The sequence below is a fragment of the Cricetulus griseus genome, chromosome 4 (genome assembly GCF_003668045.3).
Source record: "Cricetulus griseus strain 17A/GY chromosome 4, alternate assembly CriGri-PICRH-1.0, whole genome shotgun sequence".
NCBI classification, from domain to species: Eukaryota; Metazoa; Chordata; class Mammalia; order Rodentia; family Cricetidae; genus Cricetulus; species Cricetulus griseus.
The window spans coordinates 120,859,365-120,874,719 of record NC_048597.1 but is presented as its reverse complement, the minus strand read 5'-3'; the positions used below and the strand labels follow the sequence as shown (position 1 = coordinate 120,874,719).

The window sequence follows — 15,355 nt, the reverse complement described above, 5'->3', positions numbered from 1 at the left end:
ACTACTCTACTGACTTAGTAAATTTTACATAGGCAACTCATCATTCAGGCTCTGAAAAAAAACATTGAAGTAAATATTTAAACAAACAAAATTCAATTGCCTTCATATTTTTCTGTGCCACAAAATATTTAACTAAGTTTTATAGTGATGTAACATACATTTGGGGACAAAGGCAACTTGTCTTTGAGAGAACAGAGGTGTGTGCAAGCATAAGAGTCTGGTTATGGCTGAGGACATCAGACATGAGAGCAATTTAGGTTCTACAATAATGTATTTAAACCTCAGATTGGGGAAAACAAAGCCTTACTGCATTCATTTCCTTACCCATTACAGCACATTTCATTTTGTTTCCACAGTACTTCATGCCAAACATCTACTGATGAGATGAAACACCTTAACCAGAGCCTAAAGAATGGTCTAGATTTTTGCAGAGTCTAAGATTTACACAACAGAGATGTCTCTGTAGGAAAAAGGACACCAAAATGTGACAATAAAACTATTGGCCTTATGTAAGAGGCAAATCAAGGGAAGTGAAGTTTAAGACTCATTAGTATCAAAGTTAGTCTGTCTTTGCCATCCACGTTCCCATCTTCCTTGCTCTGCTTTGAGCTTCCCCTGGATCGCCCTGTGCTGCTATTGACTCCCTCGATCAGGAAATGATCCTTGAGTGCATCTTTTACCCACACACTGCTCCAGGAGCGAGGGAACAAAAGATATAATGTCTTCACTAATACAAAGCTTATGATCTTGATGGAAGACAGAGCACAAAAAAATTAATGAAACGATTTCAGGTAAAAATAAGTGAGAATGGTACACACTCCATATCAAGACATATTTTAAAATTGGCTGTTTTTAAACTCACTTCTCTATTGAAAAATGAAAAGTGCCTTTGGAATAAAATGTTTTCAACAGCACAAGAACCCTGCTGTGTCCTGACATACATCAGGCTGTTGAAGAGAGGTTGAGCTCCTGAAGGCGTTTCTTGCTTAGAAAAAGACTTTTTCCATCTCACCTGGCAGTTTTATGCTGTGGTCCTTCATGCAATGGGGCTTCAAACTGGGTAATTTGTTTGAATTCTCCAAAAATAGACTAAATGAATCCCACAGCAATGTGAGTTTCCTAGGATATATATATATATATATATATATGGACATATACATATATATATATATACACATATATATGTATATATACATATATATACATATACACACATATATATATATATATATGTGTGTGTGTGTGTGTGTGTGTGTGTGTGTGTGTGTGTGTATGAGCTTCTCTTGGAAAAAAGAATCCAGAGAGATAGTGGGAAAGTCAGTTAAAGAAAAGCAAGGTACCATACAACACTAAAAGGAACTTTATGTGATACACTATTTTGTTTGCACAAATTATGAGTTATAATTATATTAAAGATCATGACAACAGAAACACAAGCTTGGCATATATATATATATATATATATATAACTTAGAAAAGATACACAAATTATATTTCTGTAGTGATCTTTATTAATTGCCTTTGAATTTGGGGATTTGAAAATTTTAAAATCTTAACAGTTTTTATAACACTCATTTTTTAAAAGTAGCCTGCCAAAAATGCATGTTGCCCAACTCCTCTAACTCCAAGGAAATATGGGCTGATTCATAAAGAAATATCTGTCCAATACATAATGGTTAAATCCCCCAAACAGACAGCAGGATTCCTTTCTTCATACATTTGTTACTGGCTAGCAAGAAAGCTAAGTATTAAAAACAGCGAAATGATGAGAGGCAGCGTTATCATTACCTACATCAAATTAAATTGGGAATGAAAGGGGATGGCACCACTGGTGTCCTCATAAGAAACACCCCAAATATCTTCACCTTTGAATCTGGCATGATCCGGATAACCATGAGTTTAGCACTGTTAATTTTGATTTTTAAGGATAATGGCTGACTGAATAAAACAAAATATAACCCATAGAAAATGTTTGCTTGCTGAATTATTAATCTCAATGATTTACCCATTAATCTCTGTAAATCCATGTTTAATGTTTTATGTTTCTTTAATGCTGCTCTTAGATCTCTGCCTTGAAAATATCACTCTCTTCAGGTGGTTTCAATCCAACGAATCACAGAAAGACTTAAACTTCAATCTTTATTTTTTATGTTGGAAATACAGCAAGGCCAACCTATGTTTGTTTGAGTAAATGACCTTAAGAGGGTTGCTGACCTTGGTAATGACCCAGAACATGTGGCACTGGATGTTCAAGGTGTGGTTAGTCTGAAACCGCCTAAAGCATAAACTACACAGTAAACTGAAGACTTAGTATCACTAAAATCCTACTAAAAGAAATCCCAATAATTAAAAAAAATTCCCATGAATATAGAATTTGCCTATATATTTGATTAAAAAATATATTAAAAGGAATTTCCCACATTTCTCCTTTTCTTGATGTAAGTGTTTAATAAAGTCCATTCACTCCATCACCTTTCTCTCAGGTAGCAATGATTCAGTGTGACAAGGGTTGAATTTAATGCCAGCTCCAAGACCCAACTGGAATGTTAGTAGTCTTCTGCCTTGCATCGCCAAATTGTGAGTTCTTTTTCAGTTACATTTTAAAATTTATTTTTATTTGATGTATGTATATGCACATGTGCATGAACATGTGTTTTACATGTATGTATGTGTGTACATATGTATATGTGTGTACATGTGAGTGTGTATGTGTGTGTGTACCTACACTTGTTCCACAGCACACATATGGAGGTCAGAAGACAAATGGGATGAGTCATTTCTCTACTTCCACCATGTGGATCCAGGGGATTTAGTTCAGATGGTGGACTTGGTAGCAGGCATCTTTTTTATGTAAACTAGAAACAATTTTGTTTTACATGTCAATTCCAGTTCCCTGTCCCTCCCCTCCTCCCCTGCTCCCCACCAACTTCCTATCTCCCTCCCTTTCTGCTCCCCAGGAGGGTGAGGCCTTCCATGGGGGAATCTTCAAAGTCTGTCACATTATTTGGAGCAGGGCCTAGGCCCTCCCTTATGTGTCTAGGCTGAGGGAGTATCCCTCTGTGTGGAATAGGCTCCCAAAGTCCATTCATACACTAGGGATAAATACTGATCCACTGCCAGAGGCTCCAAAGATTGCCCAGGCCTTCTAACTGATACCCAAACTTAGGGGGTCAGGGTGGGTCTTATGCTGATTTCCCACCTATCAGTCTGAAGGTCTATGAGCTCCCCTTTGTTCAGGTCAGCTGTTTCTGTGGGTTTCTCCAGCCTGGTTTTGATCCCTTTGCTTATCACTCCTCCCTCTCTGCAACTGGATACCAGGAGTTTGGCTCAGTGTTTACCTGAGGGTGTTGGTAACAGGCATCTTTTCCACTCACTGAGATACCTTGCCAGACGATAATAATCTTCAAACGTGTAAAGATCTCTTCTAAATCTATCTCTTCCTTGTTCATTTAATGCAGCTGTCATGTGCTTGAGTGAGTGTGTGTGTGTGTGTGTGTGTGTGTGTGTGTGTGTGTGAGAGAGAGAGAGAGAGAGAGAGAGAGAGAGAGAGACCATGACATACACACATATATTTTACATCATTATAGTTTGTGCTCTAATGAGCCATTACTACATTTTATGATGTAGTTAATAAAATTATCATCATACTGTCTCCAACACTTCAGACTCTAGTATGGAAATGCAATTATAGTGGGATATCATTAGAAATTTAGAGAATAAAGCAATGACTATTACCTCTTGGCTAAAGGGTACTTTTAATAATCATTTTAATACAATAAAGTAGGAACCCAGTCCTAGTCCTGATGGCTGCCAACATCCGTAGCTTATGGCACACTACTCAGACCTTGGCCTCATTGTTCATCTTTTCATTTCTTTTCTGTCTGGACCAAATCTTTGTCTGTGTGTCCAAGGATTTCCTAACCAGAGGCTGCTCAAATGTATTCACTGTTTTGAAAACTGTCTTCAACTCCTCATGTTTCTAAACTGGATCTCCATGAACTTTACACATATATACTACCCGGATGTGTTAAGAGTACAAACTGTTAAGCACTTATCTAAACTATTTCAACCTGTTTTCATCATACCTCAAATTTATCAATAGTATGTGTGCATAATAGTTTTATGTAAGTGGTAGATTCCCGTTCCTCTTTTTTTTTTTCTAGAACCACATTTAAAAAGTATGAGAGTGTCTTAGGTTAGTTTACATTCTCAAAAAAAAGAGGCAAAAACAAACAAGCAATCCCCCCAAAAAAAATTTTGGCACATAAAGCCATTTTTGTCTAGTGCCATCAAGAGGGTAAATTACTAAGATTCATCAAAAAGTTAGGTCCTACTAGGCTGGTAATTGAGTGTACAGTGTACACATTGGCTTTTATGGTTCTGTAATAATTGTTCTAAGATGTGAACACACAGAAGTCAAAGTCATAAATATAGTCATAAAAGTTAAAGTAAAAGTTACCTTTCAATTCAAATTTTAATCAGTATAATAGTACCTTTCATCTTTAAAGTATTGTGTTCAACAATGGCTTGGCTAATACACTTTTTCTAAACCAAGTAGTAGGATAGAACACCAGCAGTTAGAGTTTGACAAACAAAACAGAATCCTCAAAGAGAATATCCTAAAGCAATCAAGCAAGCAAACAACAACCAAGTCCAATTATATAACACTAGATCACATAAGGCCACACTCAGTGCATACCTTGCCTTAGATTTGTTCATAAGTATATTTTCTCTCTTCAGCCACAGTATAAGTTTTAACAGAGTCAGGACTGTGTCTTAGGATTTACTGCTGTTGTTGCTCAGTTCTGCACTTCCAATCTCCATGTATTCACGACTCAGCAGACACCCTGGTAGCATCAGAAAAGCTGATGCTTACTTCTGCTTGGCCTAGTGAACCTACACCACAGAATCAACACAAAAGATCATGGCTGATTTTTGAACTTTTCAAGTATCTCCCTTTAAACTCTGCTTAAACTCAATTCCAAACAGCTCTCCCTCTACTCCAGACTAGTTCTCTTTTTAAAATCAACAAATATTTTACAATGAAATCCCATTGTTATTGTAAAAATGCATACTATATTTCAATCACTGCTATCTTCTCTGGAAGATACTGTATGAAGATTCTTCACCACAGATAACTCTATAAACAGATGGATGACATACCAGCCATTCCTTCGCAGACTCACTTAGAAGGCTGGTTCTCTGAACTTCTGTTTATGGCTTCCCAGACTTTTGCTTTAAGTAGGAGACAATTCAGACAAGTATTTAAAGTGCTAAGGTGTACTAAAAGGATCCACTTCTATCACTGTTAGTTTTAACATATTTGAGGGTGTGTTTTAAGCTGAACTAGTTGAAATATTATCATATTTCTTTAACATTAGTTCCTACTTAGCCAAAACATTATGCTTATGCCAAAGGTAGTAGTCTAAAAATAAATGTTATGTTGGGATTCTCAACAGAGTCTTCTGGGAATATATAACCAGTTCTTCACTCAAAGCCATCGTTTATAAGGGCTGTAAGAGCCTCGCTTCTTGCTAAAAGTGCTTGAGGAATGTGAAGCACTGTCATACCCTCACAATATCAGACCATTTGTCTTGGCTACATGAACATGCACAGCTGGTCTCCTTGTACACTGTAAAAGCATTTCCTATAAGTCTATCTTCTCCTTTCTTCCTGTACTTAGATTTTTCTATAAGGGGGTCTCAAAGAATCCTAAAGTATCTCTATGGCCATTCCTTACTTGCTTTTGCTCTTTATTCCCTCTCCTGGTAAGTGTTACAACAACCACCCAAACAATTAAGCAACCCAACAGCTAACAGTCAAAGTTGAACTCCCTTTCTCTCACAGTTTGATCATGAGGGGACTTGTGAGGCTTAAAATCTGTCAATTAAAGTGAATACTGGTTGGCTGATTTCTTGATTTATCAAATCTTACTGAGTTTCTCCTACATGTCAGCCAATGATGTGGACAAGGCAGGAGGTTTGACTGTGCTGAGCTAGTCTGTGATCGAACATTTTTGCTGGGACTATTGGTTCCCCAACAATGACACAGAGACTTAGTAGTTACAAAAGCCAGCCTACAGCTTAGGCTTGTTTCTAACTAGCTCTTATAACTTAAATTAACCCATATTTTTATTAATCTATGTTCTACCTCATGGCTTTTACCTCTATTCCATTTTGTGTGTCTGATTCGTTCCACATCTGTCTGGCTTCTCCACTTCTTCCCAACAGCCTCTTTGCCCCTCAAACTCTGCCTAGCTATTGACCATTTAGCTTTTTATTAAGCCAGTCACAGTGATATATCTTCATACCGTATAAAGAAATATTCCACAACACCGGTAAGCCCACACTTACAAGCAGATGTTAGCTGTGTAAACAAATATGTATAATCATAGTTTTCATGATACAAACTGGATAAGCAGAGGATTTGAGATGGCTGAGGGCTGGAACAGATGTAGAATAGGTACTTCTGTTTAAAATGTTGTAGCTGATCAGTACATTCACTGTAGTGCTCAAAAGCCACTATGATGTGTCTGTCACAGAATTTTCCAGTGGGTAAATAATAGAACTTAAAAAAAAAACTAAATATTTCACACTGATTTTTATGGAATTAGAATCCTACTATAAGTCTATTTGGATCATTCATTGTAAGCTTCGGATAATGAAATGAAATTAAAAAATAGACAAATCAGGAGTTCAGCAAAGACATGGAAGCAAAAAATGCGGGTTGATGGGTTATTTCCCATAATGCATAATAATCAGAATAAAGTAAGATTTTCCAGAAAGAATTAAAGGGAGAAATGAAAAGTACAACCCAAGAAAACATAGCAATATTTGTAGGAGTTACAGGTGATTAAGCCAATGGTGGGGAGTGGCACTAAGCAACACAGAACAATTCTATGTATGTAGCCAATGTCTACATTTAAAGCAACATTATTTTTAGCCCTACAAATGCTGCCTTTACATACAGGTCATAAGACATTACTTTTATCTTCAAACATTCTGTGTATATTAACAGGATCCTCATAGTGCTCTCAGACCTTTCTCATTTCTTTCACTACTTGCAACAGTCAGAAAGAAAGAAAAATCATAAAACATGTTTTGAGGCTTTCTCTAATTTTGCTTCTCCAAAGAAATAAAAATGAAAAATGTGTTAGTTAGTTTGGGTTTTATTTCTACCGTCATTTCAAACCCATCATTTAGGAGAGTCAAGACAGAAGAGATGATTTCATACCACTGTTCAGTCAGAGGAGACTAAAAGCTTAGAACATTGATCAGAAGGGCTCAGTGGGAAGTTAGGGCATTTTCAAATTGCAGCAGGTACTGGAGATGAAAAGGAATGGGGACACTGGGGATGTTTATGGAACAGCACCATGAAGAGGAACAGAAAACTGCTTTCCATTTCGGTAGGGCAGGGAAAGATGACCTGAGCATGTGTGTTGGCCAAGAATAGGTAGCCAACAAGAAAGGAAAGTTAGAGACAGACGAAAAATGAACCCTAGAGACCTAGGTCATGGAGCTATTGTCAAAGGAAAAGTAGAACCATGAAAATAAAGGGGACCAAGCAAACTACAACCCAGACCCAGGGGACCTGAACGGAGCAACATATTTGCCACCTTCTAGCCCTGCTGCTGTTGTTGGTAGTGTCAGTTCTTAAGCTTCATTCAATTATGCCTGTTCAGAGACGTGATACATGAAGTCTCTCAGTGTATTGATCTACCTTTCCATTTATGATCCATCTGTCTTCTATGATCAATCCATATCATGAGCTGATGCTAAGCCAAGTTATCTGATGCTACAACTAAGTTGCTTTTGTTTTCTAGAGTTAGATTTTGTATGTACCATTTCCTCATAATGATATCAGCCTTCACTTTAACAAAATATGTATATTTTCTGTAAATTATGACCTTCAGGCTCCCAGTCATATCTGGGGAGTCAGCTTTTATAAATTTTACAATCTTTTAAAAAGTTTATAGCCATCTCCATCCTCTTATGTGATTTCTGTGGCTGCTTTCCTCTCTTATTGCAGAACCAAGACCATGTGACCTGGAAATCCTAAAATACTTGCCATGGGGCAAATTGTTGCCATCCCCTATACCTGCTCCAACTCACTAACCATTTAACAAACTAAAATATGTAGGTTGAGTGTCACGAGTTACCAAGGATTCTAAACCCCTTGTTCACTTTTCTCTTGACCACACACCTGTGAGCTACAACTAGACAAATTCATTTCCAGTGTGGGTTCCTAGTAAACAATGAATTTTCTGTTTTACCTCCAAAAATTCTGTATTTATTGACACTTCCAGCTTAAGAACCTGACACACTAACAAACACGTAAAATTTTCTTGATCACTCAAAGACATCACCATTTTAAAAACTAATAATTACACTGGACATGATCTAATTATTTCCAGTGATATATGGAGACAAGCTGCAACTATTCCCACCTATCTCAATAACAAGCCTGGAAATCAGTATGGGGGGGGGAAACCCCAAAAAACTAAAAGTAGATCAATCATATGGCTTGGCTATTTCACTCTTAGGTGCTGACATGCAAGCCTCCACATCAGCCTATCACAGAGATTTTCACACAGCAATGTTTATCACACCCTAGCTAGGCTATAAATCCCTCCACAATGTCTAATAACAGAGGAATTGACAGAAAATTTGGAGTAGACACAAACTGGTTTTTGTCTGTCAAGAATGAAGTCATTTGCAAGAAAATGGGTGCAAGATGAAATGAACAGGTTACACAAGTGAAACTGGGCTGACATAGAGACACACTTTATCTCATGTGTGGTATTTTATTCATGAATATATGACATGAAAGTGTAAATGGAACTGTGTGAGACAATTGTGAAGTTCTGGGTATGACAGAATGTGCTCAATCTTTTAATGAACATTGATATGAAAATGCCCTTATGCAATACAGTATGGTGTGTTGAACATATGTACTATGAAACATTTTAAAGAAACAAAAATAAAACCTAAGCAAGATGTTTGTGTAGTTTTCATGAAACTTTTCTAAAGTCTCGAAACATGGAGAGAGAAAAATCCCGAGGACTCACTCTTTAATATCCCCTCTGTTCAAATCACATGTTAATATTCTCTGTGAAGATATGGAAATCGCTTAGGCAAACATGATAATTAAAGTCAAGCGGTGGCTCTTTATTATCTACCAAAACCTTATTGATTGCTTATATCCACTCTGACCATCATTTAAGCTTTTGAGTAAGCTTGTTGACTATTTATTGGTTCACTTGGTTGTTTTTCCTACCACTAAGGGTACTTCAGCAATATTTCATAAGAGGGGGATGTTGCTTATTACATGTTTCAGTGAAATAGAGAACTATGAGCCTCTTCCTACATGAGGTGAAGAGTTGTCTGACTCCTATTCAGTCACACACAGTGATTATCTCCATGATTAACCATGTTGCAGCTCATTTACAACTCCAAGAAACTTAATGTACAAAAGCTAATGAAATATGATGTGTACATATATAGTTATTAACAAAATATTGTATGCTTGAAAATGGTCAAGTAGACCTTAAGCGAATTTATCACCAAAAATGTGGATGAGGTGATATATATGCCAGTGAGTTTGATTTAGCCACTAAACAATAAACACATATTTCAAAATATGTTGCACACAGATATATAAATTAGTTAATTAAAAACAAATAGCTAATAAAATAGTTTAAATTATATAAATTATCCAGGCGGTGGTGGCACACCCTTTAATCCCAGCACTCAGAAGATAGAGTCAGATGGATCTCTGTGAGTTCGAGGCCAGCCTGGTCTACAAAACTACACAGAGAAATGCTGTCTCGAAAAATAAAATAAATAAAAAAGAAAGAATATATAAATTATAAATTTATTATGCTTATATTACACTAAAATATATTAACTTACATTTACTAAAATATAAAAAATTTCAAATCATATGTGACACAGCACTACAAGAGTTCAAAACTGTCTTCATGCACCCACTCTGCAAGACAGTAAGTACTGAGGTAAATGTCACTCCCCGTGGGGAAAGGCAAATCACATGCCTCTGCTACAGTGCCTCCACCAATCTCATAGCTGCCAATATGAAGATCAACAAAACATAGATCCCACAAATCATAAGAAAGAACACACTAAAGATAATATATAGATGTTATCAGACCAGCGTAAAGATGGGAAAGGAGATAAATTATGGTATATATCATCAGTTTTTGCAGTGAAACAAAACAAAGCATGTTTCATTCTTGTTCTAGAGAAAACCCTCACCAGGACTTACTGATCCCTGTTTGTGAACTGGGAGTGTAGGACTTTATTTATGACTTACAATTATTTGGTACTGAAATACTGTGTAGGGAGACAGAGAGTTTCTTCTTACAGCATCTGTCTTGGATGCTTTTTCTCATTATATGTGATCCCTTTGTGCTTTTGCGGCAACTGTTCTACCCACAAAAGTTATTGTAAAGGATTTGTGGCTTTGTTGTTTCTGAGACAGGGTTTGGAACTAGCTCTGTAGACCAGGCTGGCTTCGAACTTACAGAGATATGCTAGCCTCTACCTCCGAGTGTTGGGATTAAAGGCATGTGCCACCACCACCTGGTCATGGTATTTGCATTTAATCCTGAAATGCAGATGTTTGAAATAACTTAGTGCTATAAAACCCTATCCAAATTTTTCTGACCCTCCACATTCCCTTGTGGAGACCTCAGAAAAAGTTAAAGATACAATATTTTCCATGTTGAATGTCAGAACAGCTTATAGAGTTAGCGGGACATAGAGAATAGTAGGTGGCTTTGTGCACTAGTATCTGGAGATTTTGAAGTAGGGAAGTCACTCATGTCTTCTATTGTTATCTTGAAAAAGAACTGGCACAGTGTTCATAGATGTTTTACAGGCAATGCATTTACAAGCAGTCTGGTCCCATCCTTGGCCTGGCTCACCCCTGAGAACACACTTTTTCTGTGTTCAACAACCAGAAGCCATGATTCTCTCTCAATTAAAATTTCCTTCTCTCCCTTCATTCTTTCTCTCCTTCATCTATTTGTATTTATTTATATATTTATATATTTGAAGTAGTTGCAGTGTATTGTGTAGCCCTATGTATTCTGCTCCTTCACACTCCACCTCTTAAGTGCTGGGATTACAGGTGTGTACCACCATATTCAGTTTGATATGGTGGGGGCTGGAACCCAGCTCCTCATGCCTTCCAGGTAATCACTGCCAACTGAGCTATATCCCCCAACTCAGTTCAGCCTTTGATGGTTTCCGGTCACCCTCAGAATTCCAGCCAAACGCCCTCATATTTCTTCCCAGGTCCTTCACTAGTGCACATGTGCATCCTTGAATTTTTACTTTTATTTTATTTTTATTTTTAATTATTTATTTATTTAGTGTGTGCATGCATGCAATTGTATGCATGTCAGGGCAGAGGACAGTTTTGTGAAGTCTATGCAATCCTTCCACCTTTCCACAGATTCCAGGGAGCCATCTCAGGCAATAAGCACCATACTCACTGAGCCACAATGCCAGCCCTTTACTGTATTTTATTAGTATTGTTTTTAAAATTCTCACCTCTAACCCTTGAGAAGAGCTTTCTTTCCACTGATAAACTCCACTCTCTTCCTGCACTGTCCCCAAGTTCTAAGCTCCTCTTCATCTTCTCCTTGACAGAAAGCCTTTCTCAGCCTCTTAAGTCTTTGTGATGGTCTAGAACTTACCACACTGGTCCCCAGGAAAGTGCCTGCCACACCATACTGTGCATTCCCCTTCACACTCTAACTGTGAGATATACTTCTCTCGACTAAAAATCTTACATTCAAACACGACATATAAAAAAGAACAACTGGGATATATGCAGGCTTCTTTTGGTGACAAGGAGATGGAAACCTTGAGGGTGTTCATCAGCCTTAATATGTGCTCCATGATCCCCAAGGCAAGTCTGGAATCTTGGCTTTGCCAAAATGAACCAGAATGTAAGGTGGAACTATCCGTTTCTATTCTCTGTTAGATCAAAAGCTTGAGGACAGCAGGGACTATGCATGTGTCATTCATGTCCTGCTTGAGAGCTGAACATCAGCACAGGATACAGCAGATACCAAAAGCAAAACAGTCATTAAATGAATAGCTGTTGCACAGAGCTCAGTGAAGGATTTGTGATAAGAACTGTTGATGTCACGTTCACCTCCAGAAGACACTTGAGCTCAAGTAAAGAATTGCTTCAAAAGAGGTTAGTGGATGAGTCCTAACTTATACCAACTCATTTCTACACTAAAACTTTCCAGGTCCTTTTAAGGCATGAATAGTCTGGTGTCTACACAAGTCATATATGTGGCTCACAAGTGTTCCCATCTTTACAAAGAGAAGAGTTTCAAACGGTGTTCATATACTGCTCTGAAATACTAATCAGCTCATTTAACAAGGAAAATTGAAGTCTCAGAAGGAACAGTATTTGCATATGACTCAGCTCTCAAGGAGGAACACAGAAAATACTCATCTTTCCAGACTTTCAAAATGACAATGACAGGGTTCAGAGACCACAAGTCCTCAGAGTCCTACCTGACAACAGGCTGAGGCTTCTGGCTGCCTAGAAGACAGCAGTGATCTATGGAATCTGCTCGATGTTTGGCCCTACCTTTCTAAAGCAATCCAGTTTTATTTTTAGTTAATGAAAGGGAAAAATATCCTTCAGACAAAGTCACTTTCTGAAGTGACTAGCTCAGGGCAACCTTTTATGCACAGCAGGTAGGTACCTCAGGAACCCTACAATGCACATCAAACAGACACCCCAAAACACCCTACAATAAGCATCAACCAGACACCCCAGAATACCCTACAATGTACAAGAACCAGAAAACTCAGGACACCCTACAGTGCACAGCAACCAGATACCCCAAGCGCCCTATAATACACATCATCCAGACACCCTAGAATACCCTGCAATGCATAACAACCAGACACCTCAGGACATCCTACAATGCAAAACAGGCAAGAACCTGTCCACCCTCAAAAACACACGCTCACTCGAGGAGATAAGAGAGAATATATTCTAGAGCCAAATCACCATGGCCCAGGAACAGATGTATATGCTACCCCAAATTCCTCACTCCAGTGTGGAAGCGGTTTCGTAAAGTTTTCACAATAACAGAACAATGAAGGTCATGAATGAGGACACTTTTAAAACACTTTGGTGGAGACATAAGGCAGGTGGGTGGAGCAAAACAGAAAAACCTCTTCCATAGGCCTCCAAAGCAATGAATGCAATGGGATGACACTTAGCCTTTTCATTTAGGTGTCTGTAAATTCTAAAAGATTCTAAAATGTTTACAAAGATGTTAGGTCAGGTACAAAGCAAGGGAATAAATGGCTATTAACAGGGTAGCAGGGCTCAAGGCTTCCCTTAGACGCCTGTACTCTGAACTTGCAACATTCTAACTTCTCCACAATTATTAGAGTTCTAATCAGTTAATAGGCCTTGTGGAAGTTTAGTTGGAAGTGTTTTTCATTTTTTGTTGTTTGTTTCCTTCAGGAATTTTTTTCATATGCCATAGTGTGTGTTGTTGTGTTCATTCATTTGCATTATAACATACATGCCACTGCACTCACATGGAGGTCAGTACAGGCTTGGTTTTTGGTTCTTACATGGCCCTTGCCTTCCACGTTGAAATGAAGACAGAGCCCGTCCCCATCTACATGTGCCAGGATTGCTCCTTAACACTTCAGATAACTTGAAGACACTGCCATTAAGTATGCCATCAAAAAGTACAGCAATGCATTTTTCCACTCAAATTCCCAGATTTTTTCAAGTCTGAATATAGGACACAGCTAGTAAGTAGGACATTCATAAGTGATGAAGGTGTCTAGTGTGAATTTACCAAGATGCTCAATGTTGCCAACTCAAATGCTGGAGCCACTAAGAACAGCTTGGTGATGTCCTTGGTGTTTGGGGACAGGGCAACTGTATGAGAGGAAGTGTTGGCACTTTAAGCAAGTAAAAGAGAATGAAATTCATGTAGTAAAACAAAAGCAATAAAGCCTTGAGCCATTCTGTGTACCAGTGGCAAGGACTGTACCATGCTGGGACCAAGCTCCAGCTGAGGACCTCAGCCCCAGGAGGAAAACAAACTCTACTTGGAGTCTCAGGGACCCAGTGACCCATGTGTCTTCTACAGGACAGAAAAACAAGCAGTCTGCTCAGGACCTTGCTTAGGACAGCCATTTCAGGATCTTGGAAAGCCTCAGCACAAAAGAAACCAACAATAGAAATCAGGTCCCCTGCGGTACAAGGGAATTCCACCACCCTGGCCTCCCAGACTCTTGAGTTTCTGAGCATCTGAACTCCAAGGGAAAGTCACTTGAGGAACAGAAGGGGCAACACTGTCTTCTCTTAAAAATAAATGATATGTAAATTACCAGTTTGCCACAGAAGTAACCACAATGCTGAAACGTGTCATCTCTACTCTCCTCACTAAAATAAGTAAATAAGAATTATGTCATAGGGTAAAGGCTACCGGATTCCACCACCTACCACAATGCCTGCTTTACTAGTGTCAGATTAGCCTGACCCAAAGTGAGCACAGCATGGAGCTTTCCAACTCTGGAAGGAGTCACCCACATCCAGGTATCAACTACTCCAGGACACACACCTACTTTCATGACTTCTAAGGTGCAGGGAGAAACCCACTTAAACCATCCTACTGCCTCCCATGGCCCTCAAGACACTTCACACTTCTTAGTACAGTTCTGGAATGAGGGGGTTAGCTTAGCTGGGGGCGAAGCAGGAGAATCCATCCCCCAAACAATGCCTTCAGTCTGAGTTCATTTGAAAAATTCAAAAGCGAAGGTGCTGGGGGCGGGGGTGAATGTCCCTAAGAACCCGACAACAGCAAATGTGACCTTGTCAAGGAAGAACACAAATTAATGAGTCTCTTACCGGCTCTCCTGAGGTTGGTATTGCGTAAAGCTTTGATGGATGCGCTCTGCGGAGTCGCAAAAGTGTCCCGATAGCTGCAAAAGTTCGCGCACACAAGAATGGAGATGAAGATGAGTCGGTGCATTTGGGACCAGCGACCTAGGGACAGCGTTGCTCCAGAATATATATATATAAATAAATAAAGCCCACCGGGTTGGGCCGGTGGACCTCTGCTGCGCCGCCCCGCGCCTTCTCCTCCTGCGCTGCGGCGTGCTGCTTGGGCCGTCCAGCTACTCTCCCAGCTCTTCCCAAACTTCCTGCATGCTGAACTTTCCAAGCTCGTGTGGGTGCCGCACTTCCTTGTGGCGCTGACTAAATCAATAGGGACGGGACAAACAACAGGTTGACGTGGGTTCGCCCCCCTCCGGTGGCCGGAGGCTGCAGC

At 39.0% G+C, this 15,355-nt stretch overlaps 1 protein-coding gene across 2 annotated transcripts in view; it reads right to left on the bottom strand.

Annotated features, from left to right (window-relative positions):
* The window catches only part of Pdgfd (platelet derived growth factor D), a 214,441-nt gene extending 199,386 nt beyond the window's left edge, over positions 1-15,055 (bottom strand). For both annotated transcript variants that reach the window (XM_027415193.2, XM_027415194.2), the window contains exon 1: positions 14,932-15,055. In XM_027415193.2, coding sequence (XP_027270994.1) covers positions 14,932-15,055 — 124 coding nt within the window. The remainder of the gene's footprint in view (positions 1-14,931) is intronic.
* Positions 15,056-15,355: the final 300 nt, after the last annotated feature.